This window comes from Xiphias gladius, chromosome 24 (assembly GCF_016859285.1).
Source record: "Xiphias gladius isolate SHS-SW01 ecotype Sanya breed wild chromosome 24, ASM1685928v1, whole genome shotgun sequence".
In the NCBI taxonomy this organism is placed as follows: Eukaryota; Metazoa; Chordata; class Actinopteri; order Istiophoriformes; family Xiphiidae; genus Xiphias; species Xiphias gladius.
The window spans coordinates 7,934,594-7,958,889 of NC_053423.1; the positions used below are offsets into that span (position 1 = coordinate 7,934,594).

General features: G+C 40.2%; 3 protein-coding genes across 5 annotated transcripts; 1 reads left to right on the forward strand and 2 right to left on the reverse strand.

The window, feature by feature from the left end:
* Positions 1-240: 240 nt before the first annotated feature.
* rbbp4 (retinoblastoma binding protein 4) lies at positions 241-5,624 on the reverse strand. Of its 2 annotated transcripts, none has more exons than XM_040121985.1 (12): positions 5,410-5,624; positions 4,630-4,780; positions 4,366-4,511; positions 3,724-3,897; positions 3,417-3,532; positions 3,112-3,272; positions 2,839-2,965; positions 2,559-2,636; positions 2,150-2,226; positions 1,780-1,837; positions 1,560-1,670; positions 241-934 (listed from the first exon to the last, which is right to left on the reverse strand). In XM_040121985.1, exons 2-12 carry the CDS (start codon positions 4,686-4,688, stop codon positions 872-874), a joined length of 1,170 nt encoding a protein of 389 aa, XP_039977919.1. In that variant the 5' UTR covers positions 4,689-4,780; positions 5,410-5,624; the 3' UTR covers positions 241-871. The 2 variants fall into 2 exon arrangements, with proteins under 2 accessions (XP_039977919.1, XP_039977918.1); XM_040121984.1 differs by having other exon boundaries at positions 5,421-5,623.
* A 779-nt stretch (positions 5,625-6,403) lies between these two features.
* Positions 6,404-16,757, forward strand: tert (telomerase reverse transcriptase). The gene is made up of 17 exons (XM_040121164.1): positions 6,404-6,762; positions 7,343-8,657; positions 8,765-8,954; positions 9,039-9,192; positions 9,294-9,461; positions 9,570-9,731; positions 9,823-9,924; positions 10,046-10,131; positions 10,259-10,375; positions 10,490-10,561; positions 11,251-11,439; positions 11,758-11,884; positions 13,575-13,636; positions 14,032-14,156; positions 14,272-14,409; positions 16,330-16,492; positions 16,641-16,757. Exons 1-16 carry the CDS (start codon positions 6,547-6,549, stop codon positions 16,431-16,433), a joined length of 3,327 nt encoding a protein of 1,108 aa, XP_039977098.1. The 5' UTR covers positions 6,404-6,546; the 3' UTR covers positions 16,434-16,492; positions 16,641-16,757.
* A 26-nt stretch (positions 16,758-16,783) lies between these two features.
* slc6a18 (solute carrier family 6 member 18) lies at positions 16,784-24,061 on the reverse strand. 2 transcript variants are annotated; one of them, XM_040121166.1, is made up of 12 exons: positions 23,472-24,061; positions 22,339-22,479; positions 21,771-21,908; positions 20,913-21,094; positions 20,708-20,818; positions 20,498-20,610; positions 20,297-20,425; positions 20,049-20,205; positions 19,745-19,949; positions 19,473-19,632; positions 19,186-19,348; positions 16,784-17,693 (listed from the first exon to the last, which is right to left on the reverse strand). In XM_040121166.1, exons 1-12 carry the CDS (start codon positions 23,482-23,484, stop codon positions 17,475-17,477), a joined length of 1,731 nt encoding a protein of 576 aa, XP_039977100.1. In that variant the 5' UTR covers positions 23,485-24,061; the 3' UTR covers positions 16,784-17,474. The 2 variants fall into 2 exon arrangements, with proteins under 2 accessions (XP_039977100.1, XP_039977099.1); XM_040121165.1 differs by having other exon boundaries at positions 23,384-24,061.
* Between the last annotated feature and the right edge of the window lie 235 nt (positions 24,062-24,296).

Sequence of the window (24,296 nt, forward strand, 5' to 3'; positions counted from 1 at the left end):
ATACAAAGGTCTGAGCAAAATGTGATGAGAAACAACCAACTGTATTCACCAAAAGGATTACTTAGAAGTATTTTTAAATAAACCTAAGTTTAGCAAGACCATGCTACTATTATGAGAAGTGTTGACAATGCATCAAGTGGACCAAAGTACTTATGACAGACATTTTTATTAAGACTGCGCTCACAATTGAATTACAATTGCGAATCTTGAACATAGAAAAATGTATTTCACAACGACACAAATGGTTAGTAATTTATTTAATTAATCTAAATTACTAATGTATGGTTAAGGCAAGGGGATGAAAATTACATTTTCATTGAGAAGAAGCAGGGTGGAAATCAGTGATCAGAACAATTGGCTGGTGACCAAACTGAATCATTATGTCAAAAAGCTTGACTGCATTTTACATAAAAAAAAGAAAAAAAAAAAAGACGTTCTCTACAGCTCTTCCAACATGTGTGAAGGGAGCTCTTTACACTCCACTTGACTTGGTCTGTCAGTATGATCACCCCCTTTTGTTGCAGAAAAGCATATTATATATTTTTGAAAAGCATTGGCTAAAACATTTCAGTGTACAAGGGAAAGCCAAATTGATTACAAAAATATACCTTTTATACGCAGTGCAAAAAACATGGCTGTGATTCTTCAGGCAATAAATTACTGGATAGAAGGAGAGGTCTTCACTTTGAATACTCCAAATAAGGACCAAGACTGTACATGATTCCTCTCTTTCCTGTATTTACAGCGATTTGTAATATACAGTGTCCCACAGGGTAAAGTAGAGCAGGATGGGAAGAAGTAGCTGCATGGAACTTCTGAGGTGGCAGTTTGTGATGAGGTTATAGGTTAACACACAGAGCAGGCAAAGGCATTATGCTGTGGCTTCGGGGTCTGCTGCACCCTCAGGATCTTCATCATTGTAGATGTTCTCAGCCTACAAAGAGAATCAGTGTGTCAGTCATTCAGACATACTGTCAGGTTATCAGACAAATTTATGAATCAATGGATTCGAGAGCAACCAGAAAAAGATTAACTCTGAGGCTTTCACAACACCAGATTTTACCTATGATAACACTAGCACATGCTTAACTGACAGCTTTTTTGACATTTATGCAAGTTTAGTGTTACAGAAAATATAAAAGTTAGTAGTATAAATAACGTATTACAAAGTGAAGAAAGTAAACACAGACAGACAGAAAAAAAAAAAAAAGAAAAAAAGAAATCCAACTTGACTGAGATTCTCTCTATGTAGATGTTACCTGAAATGTCCGGAACCTCCCATTATGGGAGGGGATGGGAGGTTCCTCCCGACTTCTTCCTATAAATTCATTGTTGCTCGCTCTTATCCACATCTTACTGTTTTACTTTAGAGACATGGTAACCTGAGAGCAGTCGCCTGCTGCCTGTGACCTTAAATTGTTCCCGCAAATTTATGATTATGTATGTTGTCCTTAAGGTTAAATAATTCTCTCTAAGACAATATAATACAGAAAGGAATCATGTTCTCTGCCTGTCCGTAGCTAACATGCTTTAGTAAAATGTGGACTCTGCTGTCTTACCATTTGCCAGACTTGCATAATGTTGTCTTCAGACACAGAGCAGATGACCCAGGGCTCGTTGGGGTTCCAGGAGAAGTCAGAGATTTTCGCTGTGTGGCCTCCGTGGATAAACTAGTAGACAGAAGAAAATCCACTATTCTCATTATTATGATACAAGATGATGTTACCAATAAGAGTGAAACTCAACCATCAAAGATCAGCAGGCTTCAATAAGACTCACCAGTAGCTCAGGCGGGCCATCCTCTGCATCTTCAGTGGACTGCTCCTCTCCGATTTTACTACAAAAAAAAAAAAAAAAAAAGAAGTGGAATGTCCTCAAGTAGTCCAGCAGATCTCATCTTTAAATTGTATCCATATCCCCAAAATGGGGTTAATTAACCAAGGAAAAAACGTAACATTGCTCTGGCAAAAATCCACCTGGCAGAGCTGAGAAAGGAGGCGCACCCGAGACATGTGTGAGACGCTTCTTTCACAGGCCAGTTACCCCACTGACTGAAATGACAGGGGATCGTCTCTGGCAGCCACGATGGAGCCAGAGCATGACACAGCTGCATTCGGTGGACATAAAGGGTAGGTGTTATGTTGTTTACCTGAGATCCCAGACATTTAGGCGACGGTCTGTTCCACTGGATGCCAATATGGTCTCATTATGAGGTGACCACTGAACCTGGAACGGCAAAGTCAGACAACTCAAATTAGGTCAATCTGAATAGCAAAGCAAACTTACAATACTGAAAGTTTCATCACAAACAATATGTCAGAGTTTCTATGTCTGCAAATGTTGATGCCTCATATTTATTAACTTTTTGACTTATACATCAGGGGTTCTTCAAAGCACCAGGGAACTATTTTGTCTGAGAAGTCAAGAGATTACAATTTATTAATGCATCATTATAATTTAATTTCTTCCAATGTCTTTTAGCTGACTATAGAGATTTGAATACAAGATATCCTGCTATCCCTATGTCAAGAAAATGTCAAGTGTGTTAAATATTCTACCTGGAAGATCTCATCCTTGTGTGACTCAAAGGAATGCAGCTTAAGTTTCAGGTTTCTCAAGTCCCAAAGAGCCACAGTCTGAACGAGAGAGAGATATTATACATACCTGACACATTTTCTTCATGTTTGTGATAACAGTGCAGTTTCAAAACAGCAACAATATGGTCATTATTCATTTAGTGAAAGAGGGGTAAAATCAACATGATATCACAGATTTAAACCCCATGCTATAAATGAAACTAAAGAGCGACATCTAAGATGAGGTGGAATATTGCATTACCTTGTCTGCAGAGCCAGTGGCAAGGATGAACTCGCTGTAAGGGTTAAATGATAAGCAGTTGACCTCTGCAATGTGGGCATCTACTGCATGGCTTGGTTTGGAGGTGTTGTTTGAGCGAGTGTCCCAACTGAGATGAAACGAGGCAGCGTGATAGTCATTCATTTTCAAAATTTAAAAAAGTTCATTTATCCATGGACCGTGCAAAACCATATAACGTTTCAGGTGAAGTGCTTCACCAGCCCATCAGATGTGACTTATTATCAAGCTTCTTACATCATGAGTTTCTGGTCATCTGCTACAGATCCAAAGAGTGACTCATGAAGCAAGTGCCAAGAGACGTCTTCCACCACAGCAGTATGACCGGTGAAGATCGTCTTTGCATCAACTATCTTCCCCTCCTTTGGCACAGCACTTATGTCCCAAAGACAGATAGTCTACAGATTAACGAAATATGAAAAGTAAAACCACAATAATACTTCAGATTCCACGTTTGAAAACTTCTTAAAATTTAAAATTGGTGACACATTAAAACCCAAAATATGTGAAGATGCTTGATTGAAACTTGAATTTTCTCTTACATGATCATCGGATGCGCTAAGTAGAGAGCCAGACAGATTTGAATTCCAGGAGAGACCATAGCCCTCTTTCTGATGCCCTCTGAGACGCAGATCAGGGTGACAGTCTCCAGAAGCATCTGTGGACAATAAAATGAATGCACACTACATTTATTTCACAGCATAAACAAAAACAGACAAACAGTAATGAGGATATACAACTTTTCAGTAGGTCAAAGGCACCAAGTAAAACAGGCAACGTTTTACTTTAAAATTTGTTCAACAACATGCCGCCTTTAGCAATGTCTTGAACTGTGTGTGATCTATGTACCTGGCTTGGAGGGATGCTTGGTGTAGTCAAACACAAGCACGTCTGAGGTGGGGGTCTTAGTGGCGATGATGCAGGGATTCTGTGGCATGTAGCGGGCACGGTTAACCTCTCCTTCATGGTTGATCTTGATTTCTATCTCTATCTTGCCACTCACTGAGCCGAAGCCTCCAAACTCTGGGAAATTCAGGGAAATACATAGAAATACGTACACAGATGCAATATGGAGGCAGTTCATGATTTTCTTGCTTAAGGCACTTGATTTAGGGACAGTAAGTTTACAAAAGGTACAATTCACCAATAACACCAGTGTATCATTTCCAGGGGTTACTGATGAGCTTTGGGAAACAGGTGGTGTCAGGATTCTGAGGATATCTAAATTAGTCCAATAATAAAGTTACAAATCCTAAGGTGTCTGCTACTTGATTCACAGTGTGTTATAGCAACTAAACAATAATCGTCACTTTTTTGAATGAAATGGCTTCTAATCCATTACACAATATAGCTATTATAGTATCATTTTTAATATATGTCTCTTTAAAACACACAGACATTTACTAAACACAGACACTTAAATTATAAATGAAAAGTCTGCTTGTCCAAATATGTAAACTCATCTAGCAAGTGACTGTACAGGTTTCCAACCTCCTTTTTCACTGTCATAATGTGAGGCATCAAACTGGGCATCATCATTGGGCAGCTGGACACTGGCAATGACCAGGTGATTCTGCTCATCAGATGTGTGAGTGCCTAGCACCAGTCGGTGCACACTGTAATCCTTCCCCTCTGGCCTGTAAGTGGAAAAAAACTTTTTTTAATCATTAATGTCATTATCACTCACTGAAAGAGCACATGCTGGTTTACACGTGTGCAAGGATTAGTACTAGCCCAGTGTGTAAAGGTGTGTACCTTGAGACATCAGGCAGCCATTGAGCGGTGAGGCTGGGCCACTCTAAAGCGTGGGTCATAACCAGATCATAGAGGAAGGGGGTGTTTTTCTTCCAGATCTTGTACTCCTCATTAATCACTCTCTCCTCCACTGCATCATCAAAGGCACCAGCTGTAGAGTGATGACGGAACCAGCGATGAATGATTAGTAGTTCCACGACAAATCCAGTTTTCACTTAGTTACTTCAAATACTTGCAAGATGTGTCTATAGCTTTCACTGACTGAGGTTGCCTCTTTAATATTTGGGAACTTGCCAGTGTGTCTCAGCAATAGCCAAGATATTATTTACAGTTAATGTTATGAGGTTAGAAAACACCTGTTTGAAGTTGTCTCTGCAGTTGACAAAATGAATGAACTCCCAACCTGACTAGTGTTCAGTACGTAGCCGTATGGAAATATGATTGGAGTAACGTATCACCGTTAGGTTACCTGACTATGAATACACTCTTGATACAGAGTTAGCATACCTATCATAACTTACAAGACAGCGGTGCTGCACTCTCAGTTGATACCAGTATATAGCAGATAATATCAACTGGTGTCTAACAAATGAGGCGTAAACAAGAACTGCAAACCCGAAACTCCCGAGTGCTCACACAATGGAAATTTTCCCGGTTTGGGTTGTGACTGTTAAGGTTAGTTAAGGAGCCACGACAGCTACCAGCTACCTAAGCTACGCGGATAGCTAGCTCAATAAACGTCAGATAAAAGGGTTATTTGTAGATGATAAGAATAAAAACCTTAATTTTACCATCCTTTTCCGCCATTGCAGGTATCTTAAGTAGCTGACAGAGCACAGTGACTTAAGGTTAACTGAAACGCGGGGCGAAAGAGCCTTTTCTCAGGTCCTCCTGTGGCGTGCTACAAGATCCCCAATGCTGTTTAAAGTACAGACAGAACGAAGCTAAGCTAAAGGCTAACTGGGGACTGGGAGGGACGCGGGTGCATTCGCGCGCTCAGTACAAGCGAGAGGGGCGTCTTTCCACCAATCAAAGCACAGCAGCTGTGCTCGTGCTGGCCAGAGGCGGGCAGCAGTGAGTCCATCGTAAAATATTACAAAAATATAACAAATTAATGTACTCATTCTATACAATGTGTGTCTTGAATCTTGTTTACACCTTGCTCTGTTTGATATTTGTATAATGACTTTGTCAAATAAGGTTGTGAAAAAAGTTAGGACACTGCTGTTCAATGAAGCATGTTAATCCTTCTGTGTTGTTAAAACAAGCAGTGGCTGTAGTGAATTACAAGCCTTCGAAAAGGATATCTTAGTGTTTTATTTAATCTGTGTGCCTTTCATTTTACAAATAACTGCTGCAATGCAATGCCTTCATGTTACTGAAATCATTGTTAATGAAATAAATAATGTTGACACAATGTTTACTTTCAACGGAAAATTTAAGAAAAGTTTTCAGAAGGATTATTTTAAGGCTCACACTGTTCCGGCCACAGAAACATATCCAATAATGACTTTAAAATTTGATGGTTTTCTATCTCTTTATAGGAGAAACTCTATCCGGGTACAGCTTAATTATATTTCGCGGTCTTATAATGAACTTTCGACCATGCATGACCACACTCGTATGTACTGCTACTTTTTTTTTTTTTTTCACGTGGATCTGTCAACTTCTAAATGTATTCGTGAAGAAAGACAACATGCCTTTTGTTGTTCGCCACTGGTCAACTGTGATTTGGCTGCTGCAGTATGAGGCTATCTGATTGGACACTCAAAATCCGACACCTCGTTGGCTGAGGATGACGCGGCCCCTTGAATCGGCAGAAGAGAGCTCACCGCCGGCTCGCTCGCCCGCAGCTATTTAAGTGTCCCGGTCTGACATGTTCTGAGCGAGAAAAAACAGCGGGTTCGTGCGGTCAGTATGTCGACGGCTGATATGTCCGGGGTGCTTGACATCCTCCGGTCACTTTATCGCCACATACAGACACTGGAGGAGTTTGCGAACAGCATCGTGTTCAGAGAGGGACACGGGGCAGTGTTGGTGGAACAGCCGGACACAAACCGCTTCAAATCATTCGTCCGGGCTGTTTTTGTCTGCTTTGACAAGGAGCTACAGCAGGTACCAAGCTGCAACCAGGTAATTTCTTCCTACCGGGCGTGTCGGTCCTGTAGATTTGACTCGCGCTCGTGTACGGCCGCGGAATGGTATTTCTAATGCTAGCTGCCATGCTAACTGTTGCTAGGGTTGTGATGTTATATCTCACGGGAAGACGCTGGAGTAGTGTTATCCCTCAGATTTGGGTTTAAAATAGGCGGGGCAAGAACATGTGCTGAGGCAGGATGTTTTAATTTCATTTTAACAGTGAACTGTCATAAAACGTGGCATACTGTAAATGACTCACGCTGTTTATTAAATGAGCAATAAACTTAAAAGAAAAATACATGTTATTGTAAAATAAAAAAAATGTCATGACTTAGAATAATAACCTACCGATCTATATATAGGCCAAGAGCTGTGTCGTGGATAATCTAATTTAGCGTTACTTGCCAAATTTACCCAAAAAACCTAAATATAAAGTCTAAAGTCATGATAAATTATGAATTCACAACAGAGCTGTCTGATTTATAAGAGACTGAATTTGAGGTTTTCAAATTGTGAGACACTTACTACTTACGTTGATGTGATGTATTTTGTGTATTTATTTTTTTTTACCCAGATCTGCACTCTGCCTGAACTGCTGGCCTTTGTTCTTAACAGTCTGAAAAGAAAAAGAAAAAGGAATGTCTTGGCACACGGCTACAACTTTCTATCCCTGGCTCAGGAGGAGCGGGATGCAGACCATTTCAAATTCCAAGGAGATGTAACTCAAAGCGCTGCCTACATCCATGGCAGCGACTTGTGGAAGAAAGTCACAATACGTCTCGGCACAGATATCACACGGTATCTGTTGGAGAGCTGCTCTGTGTTTGTGGCAGTCCCTCCTTCATGTGTTTTCCAGGTGAGCGGCGTTCCTGTGTATGACAGGGTGTCCATGGCTACTGCCTCCACCGGGTTTTATCTTCAGCCTCGTGCCAGAGTACATAACGGTACTCAGTTTGGAAGGTATCTAGGGTCGGTGACCAAGAAAATGAGACACGGAATTGAAAATCCTACAGCCAGCAAGAAGAGAAACAGAAATGATGTAAGAGTGAAGAGGGGGAAAAGAAAGAGAGAAAATGATCAAAAGGATGAGGAGAGGGTTATGACTTGTACAGGAAAGAGAAGACGGGTAGGACAGCAAGAACCCACAAAGGACATCCAACAGGTTTGCTCTGAGACAGTGGAGGAAGGACAGCCCATGTCTGTGGAAAAAACACTTTCTATGAAGCCTTTGGAAAATGGTGGTAGCGGCTCTAAACAGCCTGTTGAAATTCAAACAAATATACTTCCCTTGGAGGGAGGACCCAGTTGGAGATCGGGGGTTTTCCCCCCTTTACCTCCTTCGCAATGTTTTATCCGCACACTGGGATTCCTGTACGGGGGAAGGGGAATGCGTGGCTTCCTTCTCAACAGGAAAAAGAAGAGTGCTGTTGGATCCAGAAGGCTACAAGGGAAAGATTTGGTAAGAATAGTCTTCTTTGAGGGACTGGCTTATCTTAACGGGCTTGAGAGGAAGCCAAAGAAACTCCCTCCGCGTTTTTTTAACATAGTCCCCCTGTTTAGTCAGCTGCTGCGTCAACACAGGAGATGTCCATACAGCAGAATACTGCAAAGGATGTGTCCACTGTTGGAGGAGAGAGATGCTGGACAGGGAGAATTGAGCTCCCTCTTGCCTCAACACTGTGCACCTCACCGGGTCTACCTGTTTGTCAGGGAATGCCTTTCCACTGTGATCCCACGTGAGCTGTGGGGCTCCGACAGCAACAAACTTAATTTCTTCGTACGGGTCAGGGGCTTCCTGCGCAGTGGGAAGTTTGAGAGGCTGTCATTGGCTGAACTGCTGTGGAAGATGAAGGTGAATGACTGTGATTGGTTGAAGATCAGTAAGACAGGTAAGATGGTAAGATGTTGGTAAATGTCTTTTTTTTTTTTTTGTGTGTGTGTTTTTTTTCCCATGGCTACATCTATTTTTGGCTGATATAACCACTCTCATCTGCAGGCAGGTTCCCGCCAAGTGAGCTCTCATACCGGACACAGATCCTGGGTCAGTTCCTGGCTTGGCTTCTGGATGGCTATGTTGTAAGCGTAGTCCGAGCCTGCTTCTATGTCACTGAGAGTGTGGGCCAGAAGAACGCCCTCAGGTTCTACAGACAGGAAGTCTGGGCCAAACTGCAGGATCTGGCCTTTAGGTACATAGACATTCACACATCTGCAGAGGCTCATATTTATACGTTCATCGGTCACAAGCTCACAAAACCATTCTTGTGATTTAGGGGTCACCTTTCCAAGGGTCAGATGGAGGAGTTGACCCCGGAACAGGTGGCATCTCTCCCCAAGGCCACTGTCATCTCCCGCCTTCGCTTCATTCCCAAGACTGATGGCATGAGGCCTATCACACGAATCATAGGAGCAGATGCCAAAACGAGGGTACATTTTTACGGCGACATTAAAGTTCTCGCTGACATGTCAATGAGTTTTGTGTTATGAGCGTGTGTAGGGTTTTTGGGACATTTTCTTTTTCCCTGCAGCTTTACCAAGGGCGTGTCCGGGACTTGCTGGATGTGCTGCGGGCCTGTGTGCACTCCACGCCATCTCTCCTGGGCTCCACAGTGTGGGGGATGACGGATATCCACAAGGTCTTGCGTTCTCTGGCTCCGGCCCAGAAGGACAAGCCACAACCCCTCTACTTTGTTAAGGTTGGGTTTTGGGTTACACTTAATTGTATTAATTGTAATTTTAGCACACTGCACAATTAATTCATTTCCACCTTCATTTATTCATTCTGTCATTTCTCTGTGTTTAAGGTGGATGTGAGTGGGGCCTATGAGAGTCTACCTCATGAAAAACTCAGTGAGGTGGTTGGCCAGGCCCTGTCACCTGTCCAGGATGAACTCTTTACCATCCGCCGTTATGCCAAGATCTGGGCTGATTCCCACGAAGGCCTGAAAAAGGCATTTGTTAGACAGGTAACGTCATACCCACGCACCCGTGTGTGTACTGTGTATATACACACATTATTTGACCCATTTGCAGAGATTATCACTTTTGTCAATATAGGCAGATTTCCTGGAGGACAACATAGGATCCACCAACATGAAAGGGTTTGTGATGTCGCTGCAGAAAAGGGGCAAAGTTCATCGTGCCATACTGGTAGAGCAGGTGAAATCCTGAGATGTCTTTTTAATTAAGGATGTTTGATACTTCTTTTTTTTTTTTCTTTCTTTTTTTTTTTTTTTTTTTTTTAAACCTTTTAGCATTTCATTACTTTTCTTTCTTCCAGCATTTCTGCTCAGATCTTCACGGAAAAGAGGCATTGCAGTTTTTCACCCAGATGTTAACTGGCAGTGTTGTTCAGTTTGGGAAAAAGTAAGCATTATCCTTTTTTTTGCCACCAACATGAAATGACTTTTGCGAGGAGCATGTCATAACTCATTTTCTTTCATTTACAATGTGATCAAGAGAGTAAATCATATTTTGGCACTGTGTTTTGCAGAACATACCGTCAGTGCAGAGGAATTCCTCAGGGATCGGTGGCGTCCAGTCTGCTCTGCTGTCTCTGCTACGGTCACATGGAGAATGTCCTGTTCAAGGATATTACTGAAAACAAAGGGTACAGCAGACCTCATTGTATTTCAGTTAACACAATCCTCTATAGATGTAGTAACACCTGTGCAGCAGCAGAGAGCAGTCTTTCTTTATCCTTTTCTTTCTGTGTCTCCTGCAGGTGTTTGATGAGACTGGTGGATGACTTCCTCCTCATCACCCCAGACTTACATGAAGCACAAACTTTCCTCAAGTATGCCACAAACTGGCTTTGTCAGAAATGTGATACAGTGGCTCTCAGCCAACATTTATTATTGACAGAGCTGCCTCATCTTTACTCGTGCACTTTTCAAATATTATGCATATTTCAAACCTTTAGAAAAAATCCATTAACTACATTATTATCCTGAGTTAAGATGAAACAGTCAGACTTTCTTGACTGTAGAAAAAGTCAGATGCAATGGAACTTTATTAATTTGCTGTCACTGTGTTTTTAATTGATGATATTTGAAGTAGAAGGCTGCAAAATGATTTTTCTAAAATTAAGTCCCAGTGCAGTTTTTCCATGCTCACTCACTCTTGCCTGATCTTTTTTCTCTGTCCGTTTTAGACAAGTTGTTTAGTCAGTTACATAATTTTATTTTAAACATCTTTAAGATTAAATGGAATTAATAACAATAATAACCCAAGTGAATGCTTCACACAAGGCAGCAAATTAAAATCAACAATCCATAAAATCAAGTTACAGAATTTAATCAAATGGATTTTATAAGATACATCAAACCAATCCGATTAATAAAAGATAAAAGAATTCAAGACTAGATTCAAGTACACTTTTTTTTTTTTTTTTTTTTTTTAAAGGTTGATGGCCAAAGATTTAACAACACGTGATGCTGAATTTTTAATTTAGCAATAATAATGGCACTTGCACTTTGTGTGTAGGATCTTGCTGGCTGGGGTACCACAGTATGGTCTGGTGGTCAACCCACAGAAAGTGGTGGTCAACTTTCCAGTGTCAGGAAGCGTGGGCTCTTGTCCTGACGTTCGCGTGCTTCTCCCTGACTGCCTCTTCCCCTGGTGTGGACTGCTGCTTGACACGCACTCGTTGGACGTCTACAAAGACTATTCTAGGTGAAACATCCCGTCAGTTGTAACTATATTGTAGAATTATTGCCCACAGTGTGCTTCTTGCATGAAAAGTTATTGGACTTTGTCAGGCTTTATGGTTTCATATAAGCTGTATGAATCCCTCCCTTTGCTTTGTACCTTCTCATCAACTTTCTTAAAGACAATTCCCAGTCTAGCATGGATGTTAAATATTCTTGCATAAAATACAGTAAATATAACTGCATCTCCACTTGCAATATTATTTCATAGTAAAATTTCTTGTAGTTTTGAAGTCATTTACTTTTTCTTCTTTGTTTACTTCTTACTTTCCATCTCTCACAGTTATGCAGGCCTGTCTCTGCGTTACAGCCTTACTTTGGGCTCTGTCCACTCAGCTGGACAGCAAATGAGGAGGAAACTGATGGCCATCCTCAGGCTCAAATGCCATGCCCTGTTCTTGGACCTGAAGGTCAGGGAAATGATCATTTTAAAAGTTCAAGAGAAGTTTTCAATATCCTGTGAATTTTCACAATTTACATACAGTGGCTCTATAAAGTATTCAGACCTTTTCACTTTTTGCACATTTTATTGTGTTGTAGATTTATTTAAATGGATAAAATTGCCATAATAAGTGAAAACTTATTATGGCAATTTAGAACTTTTTGAAAATTTATTAAAAATCAAAAACCGAAATCTTTAATTTACAAAAGTATTCAGACTCTTAATTCATTCATTCATCTATGTAGAAGCCTCTTTGGCATCAATTACAGCTTTGAGTCTTCTTGGGTAAGTCTCTAGAAGCTTTGCCCACCTGGATTTGGGCAGTTTATCCCATTCTTCCTGGCAGTTCCTTTCAAGATCCGTCAGACTCGATGGGAAGCCTCTGTGAACTGCCATTTTCGGGTCTCTCCACAGATGAGATTAAAGTCTGGGCTTTGGTTGGGCCACTGAAGGACAGTCAGAAACGTTGTTTCCTTGGCTTTGTACTTTGGGTCATTGTCATGCTGAAAGACGAACCATCGCCCCAGTTTCAGGTCTCTTGTACTCTGGAGCAGGTTTTCTTCAATGATCTCTCTGTATTTGGCAGCATTCACCCTTCCCTCAATTCTGACCAGTCTCCTACCCTGTTGTTGAGAATCACCCCTACAACATGATGCTGCCAGCACCATGCTTCACCATAGGGATTGTATTAGTGTCAGTTGTTCACCAGACATAGTGCTTGGCGTTCTGTCATCCCCTGACTTTTCAATTAGCGCCATCAAGGTCAAATGTTTAATTTGTTCAGTACTTTAGTTGATGACCATATACCTGCAAAGCAAGAATTCCCTTCAGTCTCAGCTGTACTTTTTGTTTAGCGCTAATTATCAAATATTAGTATGCTAACATGCTACGCTAAAATGGTGATTGTGGTAGACCTTATATCTGCTAACCACCAGCATGTTAGCATTGCAGTTGTGGCCCTATTAACATGCTGAGGTTAGCATTTAGCTCAGAGCACCACTGTGCCTTAGTATAGCCTCACAGAGCTAGCATGGCTATAAACTTTTTCTTGCTGTCACAGGGCGTAGTTGCACTCAAGCAGTATCTTCACAAAATATAAGTAAGGAAAAAGTATTTTCGCTTTTTTAATTAGATACAGCTAGCAGATAACACTCTACATCAGTGTGGTAATTGATGTAAGCAAAGTCTCTGTATCTTTATATCTATATAGGCTTAATTTATTAAACTTCCCATTGCGCCTGCAGTTTCTTCCGCTGTAGTCAAAAAGACTCTCGACCCAGCTATATGTTATAATGACTTAGTGCTAGCAGACACAAAACAGCCTACATTAGCTGTGCCCTATTTAAAGGGCTGCCTCCTTCAAAGGACATAGCCTACAATGGTAAACAAAAGTTGTAAACGTGTCAAGTTCCACAATAACTCAGTTTATGAGTCATGATGTTTCATTCCAACACATAAACAAGAATGATAGTAAATACAGTATGTATGAGATAAATATTCAAACAGATCAGCGCACAGAAAAAGTGACTGGTTAATATTAACAGTTCAATATATACCTTTCATAAACCTTATTGCATTTCATTGAAATGCTTCAGTGAATTGGAAGTCCCATATATACTTTTTTCTATTTCTGTAATAAGAGTAATTTTCCTTCTCAGACCAATTCTCTTGAGGCAGTGTACAAGAACATCTACAAGCTGGTGCTGCTTCATGCTTTCAGGTAAAGACAGTGACCTCACTTTTTGCTCTTGTCACTTAATATGCACAGATATCACTGTTTTATTCATTTGTATGACTTATTCAGGTTAATGAAAGTTAAATGGGCGTGGAGAATAATTTATTTCCTCCGCCAAAGCAAAGCATTGAAATATATTGGTAATAAACAAACCATAAACTTCCACTCTCGAACGTGCTCACTGGCATTGACTTAATAAATAGGCCAGTAAAGATAATACTCCTATTAAAATAAACACAGTGAAAGTTGTCAGTCAATACCTGTACTGAGCTGCAAACTAATTGCACCACCTTTTACCTCAGAATGTAAATATCTGAATGGGCAGAGCCTATCTCTGTTTTCTCTTTTGCCTCTTTTGTGTTTTTTGTTTGTCTCTTTAGGTTCCATGTGTGTGCCCAGAGTTTGCCCTTTGGTCAGACAGTTGCTAAGAACCCTATCTACTTCCTGCAGATGATATGGGACTTGGCCGAGTACGCCAATCAGCTCATCAGGCTCAGCAACAAAGGCAACATTTCCCCCTCATACATCTGGAAAAAGAAACACGAACAATATCAAGTTCAAAACTTATTTTTATCATTTTTTTTTTTTTCCCCCCTCTCTCTCTCTTCCCTTTTCTCCAGGATTGATTTTAGGTAATAAGGCTCGGACAGGGATTTTGCAGTATGAAGCAGTGGAGCTTCTTTTCTGTCTTTCCTTCTTGCTGGTGCTGTCACAGCACCGTCCTCTCTATAAGGATCTGCTCCTACACCTGCACAAACGTATGTACCCTCAGAAAACACACACATACAGAAAATAATATCACACTGAAACTCTGTTCTTTCTTAGAATTTTTCTTCCATTAATCATTTGGTATATAAAGTATCAAAAAAAAAGCTAATCCAAGAGCCTGAGGTGAAGTCCTCAAATGTCTAGTTTTGTCTGACTGATAGTCAAAAACCCAAAGATATTTCGTTTATATATTTGACTGTAAACTGAATATAGACAAGGAAAAAGCAGCAAATCTTCACAATTTACTCGGTGCAAAAACTTTTTTCATGGGAAGAGGTTAAGGGAGAAGAAGTTTTGTTAAAAATCAACATGAAGCAACCTGCGGCATCAGTCAAGGAAACGATATCTGGTGGTACAAGGTGTTCTCTCATAACTGCAGTTATTTATTGAAATAAAATTAACAACCGTTAGATCCTCACTGATCCTGTCCCTTTGTCAGAGATAGTAACTATTAAAGGTATATATGTAACTTTTCCACATTAAAATGTCTAAAACATGACTAGACCTATGTTAAATATTTTGTTGTGCCGTGTGCTTACATTAGCCGAAATGTTTTCCAGCAATTTTCAAGTCTAGAGAAATCTGTAATTTTAATATAGGTAATGGCCTGTTTCATTTTGGTCGCCTGCCATAAGCAGTCAAAATTGAGTTTTTATCTAGTTTTAAGCCACATTTTTACGATACACTTTTCAGATCTTGTTCGTTTTTTAACTACATATTTTAACCAGATGAAGGATTTAGTCATTTGACGTCTGGTTCTTAAGTTATCAGAGAAACAAGTGGAGCAAATGTTAGTGGCAGCTCGGCTCGCAGCCCCTCCAGGACGATTTTTTAACGTGAAACTGCTTTATTATCACTGGGTCTGTTTGTTTTGGAGGGGAGAAGACCTCTAAAGATTTTTTTTTTTTTTTTTTTTTTTTTCTCTCCCGGTAAAAACTCCATGAATGATTAACACTGAAGGTATCCTAACCAGGAGAAGCTCACCGCAGTGACGGCAATGGTGGTGAAGACAACTCCCATGTTCCACACTACCTCACGTCACAAAACTCCGTCTTTTGTTACTGTTTGGATTGCGAAGCCTCTAGCGGCAGAAAATTGCATATTGTGTGCTTTAATGAAGTTATTGCTGCTGTGCCACTCATGCATAAAATAGTGACAGTCTCTCAATTTGCATTCTTTCTGCTGTTTGGCTACAGGTATTTTATTAACTGCGGAGAAAAGATCTAACAGTCTACAAGTTGTTGTGGGAAACTTAGTGGTCAAATCGAACGTCAGTAGTGAAGTTTCTGCAGAATTGTACGTTCCTGGATTACTCTGTGACGTGGATGGCAGTATTCATAAGCCCCAGCCATTCTTCTTTTCATTAGACTATATGCATACATGAAAGCTGGTTTGTGAATGTGGAGAGGTCTGTGTCTGTGCCTGAGCAGGTGGAACCGCAGGTGCATTTTCATGCCAAAATAAGCACCAAAGTTGTACTGCAAATCAAAAACACAGCCTCATTAAGCATTTTCGTTTTGAACCAGGAAACTTACAGGAGCAAATGCGAAAAAACAGCCCACCACCTGAGAAAAAAGACCTAAAAACTGTGCATTCGCAACAGCTGGCTTTGCACCTGCAGGAAAATGGAGCCCTCAATCTCCTTGAGAAAAGACTCTATAAATAAATGAACAATTAGTCACTGCAACTTTCCAGGAAGTTCAATCCCTTTGAAGATGGACTCTGAGAGGTTCACCCAACCCATCAAAACTAGATATATCATCTTGCACGTATTCAAGTCAGTATATTGCCAGGTTTTGATATGATTTAACAGGTGTTGGAAAAACTTCAGGCAGATGAAAGTTAAAGTTCACCACCAAAGAAGAAAAAACAAAAACGCCTTCCTGTCTTTTTCTGTCATCTTTTGACAGGGAAGCGCAGTCTGGAGCGGCGTCTGGGGGATCTGAGGCTGGCCAGGGTCCGTCAGGCCACTAACCCCAGGACCCCAGTTGACTTCTTGGCCATCCAGATGTAGACTACCAGCTAGCCCAAGTTGCAGCCTTCAGCATCCAAGAAATCCTCAGCAGCTGAAAGGTATGAATAAGTTCTATGTCCAGCTTCTCTGACATTTCTATGCTGTGAGTTTTGTCTGTTTTTCTCCAGGGTGCATTGAATTTTTTTTTTTCTCAAAATCAAGATGTAGTACAAAATCTTTTTTCTTCTTTGCTTGTCTCATCCTCAGGTTTCAAGAGAGTAAGATGAGCAGTGTGTTGAAATCAGTCATTGTGAGTTATGACTTGTCAGTGTGCCAAAGAATTGTTATGTATCTGTTACACAGTGCCAGGAAAGGTGGTGCAGCGTAAGAGGAAAACAACTCTTAAGTTCATCGTTTGAGTGTTTTAGATCAGATGACTAAGTCATAAACGTACCCTATAAAACAACAGCCTCCTTATCAATAAAGATGGATAATTAAAAATCATCCAGCTACTGTACAAGATACCGTCTCATCCCACTGCTGTTTGTCTCTTTGGACTTTGATTTACACTTTGTGGTAGTTTTCCATGAACATAAAATGACCTCACCTTGCAAATACTTTATATGTAAATAAGCCCACGGAAATATTGTCGACCATTACAGTGAATAAATCAAATGACCTTTGTACAATATGATGTAGTACCAGTTCTCTACATTACACTAATCTTCTAGAAATATCTCAAACAGTAGGAAGCTTAAGATCTCATGCAATGATGTTTTGCGACATTTATGTTCAAATTTAAGGTTTTGTAAATGTGGAATCAAATGTGGAATATGTACAAACATAAGAATTTGACTGTTAAATAAATCCAGTTTTGTTACTGAGGAAACAAATGTGAGTTTCATATGTCAGGTCAGGTCCTGATAATTCCTAAAAATATTGTAAACATCAAAAATGAATAGAAAATTCTGATTCTGATAAAGTGAGTGATTATATGGCAGCTCTCCAGTGATTTAAGAGGAAAGATCCACAGAAATGGATAAACATCACAAAGTCAGTTTCTGTTCGGTAACACCGTAGCGTTGGTACTTGAAACATTTCCTAAGCTCTCTGCGTGTCCTGTTCCTGTGTTTCAACCTCAAAGCCGTTGTTGCATTGGGGGTTTAGTTCAATGCGAGCAGAGGACCTCTTGAGCCCACAGCAGATCAGTTTGTAGAGAGCCACCAGAGGGATGGAAAGCACAGGTACTACACAGATGAGGATGATTATGGCAAAGACCCAGTCTGGGTATGGCTTCACTTCAGTTTGGGGGAATAGTTTCTAAAGAAACAGACAAAGAAGAATACATATAACTGATAGAATGTTATATCATTATTTCATTTTAAACTTAATTTTAAAAATAGTTTTCTTGCTGAAACGATCAATACCACTCTCTGTGCTGAATACAAAGCTAGAGCTGGCAAGTAATTAGCTTAGCTCAGTTTAAGGTCGATTAATCTGTTACAATATAAAGTATCCAAAAAAAGCTTATCAAGGGTTCCAAGAGCCTGAGGTGAAGTCTTCAAATCTTTTGGTTTGTCTGACCAATAGTCAAAAACCCAAAGATATTTCGTTTATATATTTGATTGTAAACTGAATATAGACAAGGAAAAAGCAGAAAATCCTCATATTTCACTTTGTGCAAAAACTTTTTTCATGGGAAGAGGTTAAGGGAGCTGAAGTTTTGTTAAAAATCAACATGAAGCAACCTGCGGCATCAGTCAAGGAAACGATATCTGGTGGTGCAAGGTGTTCTCTCATAACTGCAGTTATTTATTGTAATAAAATTAACAACCATTAGATCCTGACGCTTTGTCAGGAATATGAACTATTAAAGGTATAATATGTAACTTTTACACATTAAAATGTCTTATCCCTTTTGCATATGCATCAGCGTTGTGGTTATGTGCCACAAGTGGTCAAAATTGACTTTTTATCCAGTTTAAGCCTCATTTTTACAATACACTTTTCAGATCTTGTAAGTTTTTAACCACATATTTTAACCGGATGAAGGATTTTAGTCATTTGGCATCTGGATCTCAAGTTATCAGAGAAACAAGCTGAGCGAACATTTAAGCTAAGTAATCATGCAGCTTAGCTTAAATTTACTGTGTTCAACCAAGAAATACTTCTAGTGCATAACTCGCTGTAAAACCACACCTTGTCGTTTTAATTTTTTCAGTTTCTGTATACATTAAGCAGATAGAACATGTTAATTAATAAAATTAGGTATGCTGGTAGGCATATATATAGCGGTTTCCCTCTGCTTCCATACCTTATTGCCTGCTGGTACTAGCTTCATATTTTGCTGACAGGCAGGAAAGTGGTATCAGTCTACCCATCTAAATCTCAGTAAAAAGCCAATCACCGTATTTCCAAATTATTTAAACCTGCATTATTATTTCTTGCTTTTTGTGTTGTTTTTTGTTTTGTTTTGTTTTTGGTTTTTTTTGGCCGCCTGGGGACATTGACATTATCATTTTATGAAGTTGTTACGGCAAACGTGTTTGCAACAGTTGCAAATGTACACATCCAGCAGAGAAGGAGCAATGTTAGCATTCTTTTGCAGCTGTGTGTCCGACCACCAGGTTAAGTCCAATGGTCACTTGGTTTTAGTTTTGTTTTTGGTCTAAATATCTGTATCTGTAGCTTCAAAATGCTCCAATATGTTAACCAATTGAATCAAAACTGTGAAGATGTGGACCATAAAACTAAAAGATGTGAAGATGTTTATTTAATTTACTACCCTCGTCAATACCCTCAACCTGCTTACATAAGCTGGGTTCCATGTGGGATAGGTGGGATGTTTCTGTGCCTGGATGATCACATAGGCAATCAGCACCACCAGGAGCATTAAAGGACTGATCACCATCCAGCATGCCTTCCAAAAGATGTTGGGCCTCTTCCCAGTCATGAAATAGATGTCTTCACTGAAACTATCAAGAAGGACACAGGAGAAAATGAAAATGTGAAAATGCTCAACATGTTGGGATTAATGATGTATATGAATGTTAAAAAACTACAGAGGTATATTGAAGAAGAGGAAGAAGAAGAGGTTACGTTTTCATTCCACGGACATAAATGACTCCAATAATCTCAAACAATGCAATGATTAGCAGAGGTACAGAGCCCACATAGCTGTTAAAGACCTCCACCCAGTAGTTCCCCGAACCCAGGGTGAAGATGAGAGCCGTCAAGAAGGATACCAAGCAGATGATGGCTAAGGAAGTGAGGGGGGGAAAAAAAAAGATTTTCAGAGGAGGAATTCAAAGGCAACAAAATGTATCTTTTTTTTTTTTGCCTGAGCACAATTTAGGCAGATCTGCAGGTACCTGTTAGGAGTTCATTAGGCAACCACTTGGGTACCAGTTTTAGGTCACTGATGGGTGTGAGGACTCCCTCTATGTTGCCAAACATGGAAGAGAGGCCCAAGCTGAAGAGCATAACGAAGAACAATATGGCCCAAACCTGCGAGCCCGGCATCTCTATCACTACTTCAGTGAACACTATAAAAGCCAGGCCAGTACCTGAAGCGCTCTGGGAGAGGAAGATGAAAGAGACAAAAAAGTAATGAGGAGGACTCAGATAAAAAGAATGCCATGTACAATATTGGATGTGTTTTTAAAGTTACAGTACCTGGTCAATGAATGTTTTCAGGTCACAGTGCCTCATTTGCAAACTGGCCATCTCAGTCGGGGATGTCTGATTTAGGTACTCAAACCAGTGCACATAATTCTCCACTGTTATGTTCTGGTCTGACACCTGAAAGTGGTTGGTCATAGTCAAGATGTTTCTGCAAAGGAGATACAAAGAATCTTGCCTCATTGGTATTAGAAAGAAAGGAGGAAGCTTTCAAATGACATAGAATAGATGTGCATACGTACTCATGTAGACAGGTGTTGTAGACATTGTTAGCTTTAAATCCCAGGATGGAGAAGATGGGTACGGAGGCGTACAGAGATGTGGCACTGTTTATTAGTCCTACTACAACAGCATCCCTCTCACAGTTGTTTCTAATAGACACAGAACAGAATCACAAGCGAGTCCCAATTTCACAGCAGTAATTGGGGCGACTTACTTCTTACCTCTCTGCATTATAGCTGGAGAAAGCTATGAGACCTCCAAAGGCCACAGAAAGCGAGAAGAAGATCTGGGTGGCGGCGTCCAGCCACACCTGAGGGTTCTTCAGTGTCTCCCACTGAAGTGAGCATAAAGACAACACATCAGGTCATTGCGGCTGTGATAGGAGAAACAATTTTATATCAGGTCTAGTAGCAACAAGTGACCACACTCACATCAGGAGTGAACAGGTACATCAGTCCATAAGTAGCTCCAGGCAGAGTGAGGGCACGAATCAGGAAAATAGTCAGTACCAGGTAAGGAAAGGTGGCTGTCACATACACAGCCTTAAAAAAAAAAAAAAAGATAAGTAGTTATGATTATGATGCAGTAGTCGATTATGAAACGGGAGTTGAAATATTTTTCACCAGGTAAACTGACCTTTCCCATGGAGTTGATGCCCCTGATGAAACAGATGTAGACCACGCACCAGGCACTGGCCAGACAGATGATCATCCACCAATGCATGGAGCCGCTGGTCTCAATGTTAGGGGTGATATTCAGGGTCTCGCGGTACCAGAAGTAATTCACTGGGGTGCTCTTCTGACACTCTACATTGTAGCCTGCATGGATGCATGCACAGGTGAAATGACCATGACAACATGAGATCTGTAAAATTCTGTAAGGGCTCAAAGTTAATAGTGTTTTATTTTGGTTTAAAAATGCATTTAGTCTTGTAACAGAGCTGAGTTCATGTAATTCAAATTTCAGTATTAAAATTTCTTTTGTATTTCACAAAGTCATGTGTTCCTGCATAATTTAGCTTAAAATGTATAAGATATGTAGCATTTAAACAATTTATCACCTTGAAACAGATTTAATATCTTGGTATGACTACTGAAAACAAAAGAAACTGATGAAAACATTATTCCACCATCTGCCACTGAGTGAAACCTAGAGTGAAAGAGGAGGACTCTCTGTTTATTATATGTTGTGGTGTAAATATCCCTTCGTGCCATAAAACATCCCAGTAGTTTTCCTATTAAATCTGACCTAAAATGTCAAGTAGAGCCTCGAGTTAACCAGTCCATTTGGTGGTAGTTTAGTAAGTTCAAGGTAAATGTAAAAATTTCCCAAACCTAATTTGATCACGTCAGTATTTCGCATATGGTGTCAAACCGCTGTATCTGTTGTTACAGTACGAGTGCAGTCACAAGGTGGTGTTGATTTACTTCACGTGTGTGACAATAAAGTTATCAAGGGCAGCTGCAATGACAGACAGGTGGGTTTCCTCGTTACCTGTGTGATTGTCATTGAGTGGACATTGACTCCACGGCAGGGGGTTTTGGAAGGAGTGAAAGAAGTACCAGAGCACCCAGGCCAGGATGGTGTTGTAGAAAATACTCACCAGGAATGACACCACCATAGAGGCAATGCCTACATATAGGAAATAATATTGTCAGGAGAAAAAAAGATAAACATTTTTACATCCCCAAAAATCTTTTAGCTCATGAAATAAGGAAGAATTGTGTATTAAGATTTTCTCAGAAACGTTTTCTTTCCATTTATTTTTTTTTAAATAAATGGAATGCTCTGAAGGTGCTCATGAATTTGGGTGCATTTTTATTTTCTTTCAGCTACTTTTGGACTTTAGTTGCCATTATCCAAACACATTACACAACCACATTGTTGTGGCTATGTTTGTTTTCAAAAAGAAACAAAAGTGAGTGATTCCAGGCTATTAAATGATTGCGACATTTTCTATCAAAGAAACACTGCTTTAAAATAAAGCCAAATATTGAACAGATATATTTCTGTGATGGAGAAAAATTCCAATACATTTTGCCACAAATCCTAGGTCACCCACCTACTCCAGCCAGCAGTGGAGAGATGGAGCTCCAGACGCCGATGCTGCCCATGCGGAGCCTCTGTCCTATAGCCAGCTCCAGGTAGAGCAGGGGGATGCCCTCAAACAGCAACGCTATCAGGTACGGGATGAGGAATGCACCTGAAGAAATGTATTAAACATTTACCTCACAGTTAGACATCAGCCAAATTAGAAGAGTCTGTATCAACATACTTTGCAGAGAAAATCTAAAGATAAGTTTTATGGTCACGACTGGCTATTCGAAACCATCCTAATGACACTCGTGACAACTGCTTTTTAATTATCTTGATCAAGCCGTAATAAGTGATATTTCAGGCAAAGAAATGTAAATATATATTATAGACACTAGGTGATCACTTGGAATTTCTTTGTTTTCCAAGTTGCTGAAAAACATGAGTGGACCTGAGTCAGGCAAGCAAAAATGTATACAATCAGTATTAAAACCACCACTACTCTTCACTGCATGTGGGCCAAGTCATCTCAGGCAAAAGTGACTGAAGAAAAAAGGTGACTTATTGATCCCCAAGCTGAGGTCAAATGGAGGCTCGGCCGGGTCTGAAACAATAATACGGGAGTCTCAGAATCTCAACATTTGACGTTGACAGACTTGTGCACATTCGCAGGATTGACTGTTTACTCAACTTCCCCCTGACCCAGGTTCTTAAGGATTCTGTGGCTATGGGGCTGGAGATATCTCACACAGAGCTATGAGGAAGTCAACACAGGAATTTAGTCTACCGAGTGGAAAAGATCCCTGATGCCCCCTGTGATCAATCAAACTTAGATAAGGCTCACCATTTTCAGCGCACAGTAACGATGACCGGCCTGCTCCATTTGTTAATGACCAATTACACTAAAACAAAGAGAGACTCTTTGCTCTTGTGGCAGTCGAGCTGTGGCCAACATTAAAGCATCTCACGACTGGATAAATTTGACATAGGTGATCAAATACGTAAAACGTCTCACGGCAAATGTAATTAAATTATGGTGTATTGTGAAACTGAATGTAAAGGTAGCATCTCACCTCCTCCATAAATTTGGCACAGGTAGGGAAAACGCCAAACATTTCCAAGTCCCACTGCAAAGCCAATACATGTTAGCAGGTACTGCACCTTGTTGTCCCATTTGGGTCTCTCCTCCTCTCCCGAGTCTATTGTTTTGCCCATCCTTAGCCGGCCAAAAGGCTTGGAACAACTTCAGGTCTGACACAAGGATGCAACTCTCTTAATTCTGACATACACTTCAGTCAGGTAGTATATATTTTTGATTTAGTCCAGAATTCTCCTCCTGATCTCAGCTCAGTGTATGTCGGAATAAATACTGTCTCACAGCTGTCTTGACTGGTTTAGTCTAAGTGATGTCCTCTCTTGTCCTGTGTCTGACTCCCTTTAGTGGGCTGTCCTTTAATGTCCTATCAGATTCAGCTTTGAGTCAGGTATAAAGCCTTTATTGGTTTTTATGAAGAAGCCAGGTCACCAACAAGGGAGTGAAGACATCAGGCATGATGATTTAATGGCTAAATCTCCCTGTTTGTTTAAAATGGGAGTGTACTAAGCCTCAAATTAATGGATAACCTGGTGGTGCCGTTTTAGAGTTATACTGACCTAAGTCAACTGTCCGGATGCATTTGATTAAAAAAAACATCGCGGAAATTGTATTGTGACCAAACTGTATATATATTCAAGGAATCAAACTTCACGCATACAGCAAATTTTGTTGATTAAAACGCAAGGGAATGTGTTTCACGAAATACAAGAAAAAAATGGGTGAAAAATATGAGTAAAATGACATTTAAAGCAAACACCGACAATGTATAAAATTGAAAAAAGTGATAAAAAGTGATCCATTCAAATTAAGTTTTTCCAAAAAAATATCAATAGTACAATAGTAATAGTAACTGACCCGAGGTGTAAGCAAAGGTGAAAAGATCCAGAGAA

Bases quoted from the DNA above. Each gene is read 5' to 3' on its own strand.
- rbbp4 (XM_040121984.1), bottom strand. The intron at 3,533-3,723 runs GTACATAGATCA...TATTGTCCACAG, and splicing joins CAAGCATCCCTCCAAGCCAG to ATGCTTCTGGAGACTGTCAC. The intron at 2,637-2,838 runs GTAATGCAATAT...TCTCTCGTTCAG, and splicing joins CCACTGGCTCTGCAGACAAG to ACTGTGGCTCTTTGGGACTT.
- tert (XM_040121164.1), top strand. From the start codon at position 6,547: ATGTCGACGGCTGATATGTCCGGGGTGCTTGACATCCTCCGGTCACTT. The intron at 9,925-10,045 runs GTGAAATCCTGA...TCTTTCTTCCAG, and splicing joins GTGCCATACTGGTAGAGCAG to CATTTCTGCTCAGATCTTCA. The intron at 10,132-10,258 runs GTAAGCATTATC...TGTGTTTTGCAG, and splicing joins GTTGTTCAGTTTGGGAAAAA to AACATACCGTCAGTGCAGAG.
- slc6a18 (XM_040121165.1), bottom strand. From the start codon at position 23,525: ATGGGCAAAACAATAGACTCGGGAGAGGAGGAGAGACCCAAATGGGAC. The intron at 20,426-20,497 runs GTAAGAAGTAAG...TGTGTCTATTAG, and splicing joins TCCAGCTATAATGCAGAGAG to AAACAACTGTGAGAGGGATG. The intron at 19,349-19,472 runs GTAACCTCTTCT...CCTTCTTGATAG, and splicing joins TATGTCCGTGGAATGAAAAC to TTTCAGTGAAGACATCTATT.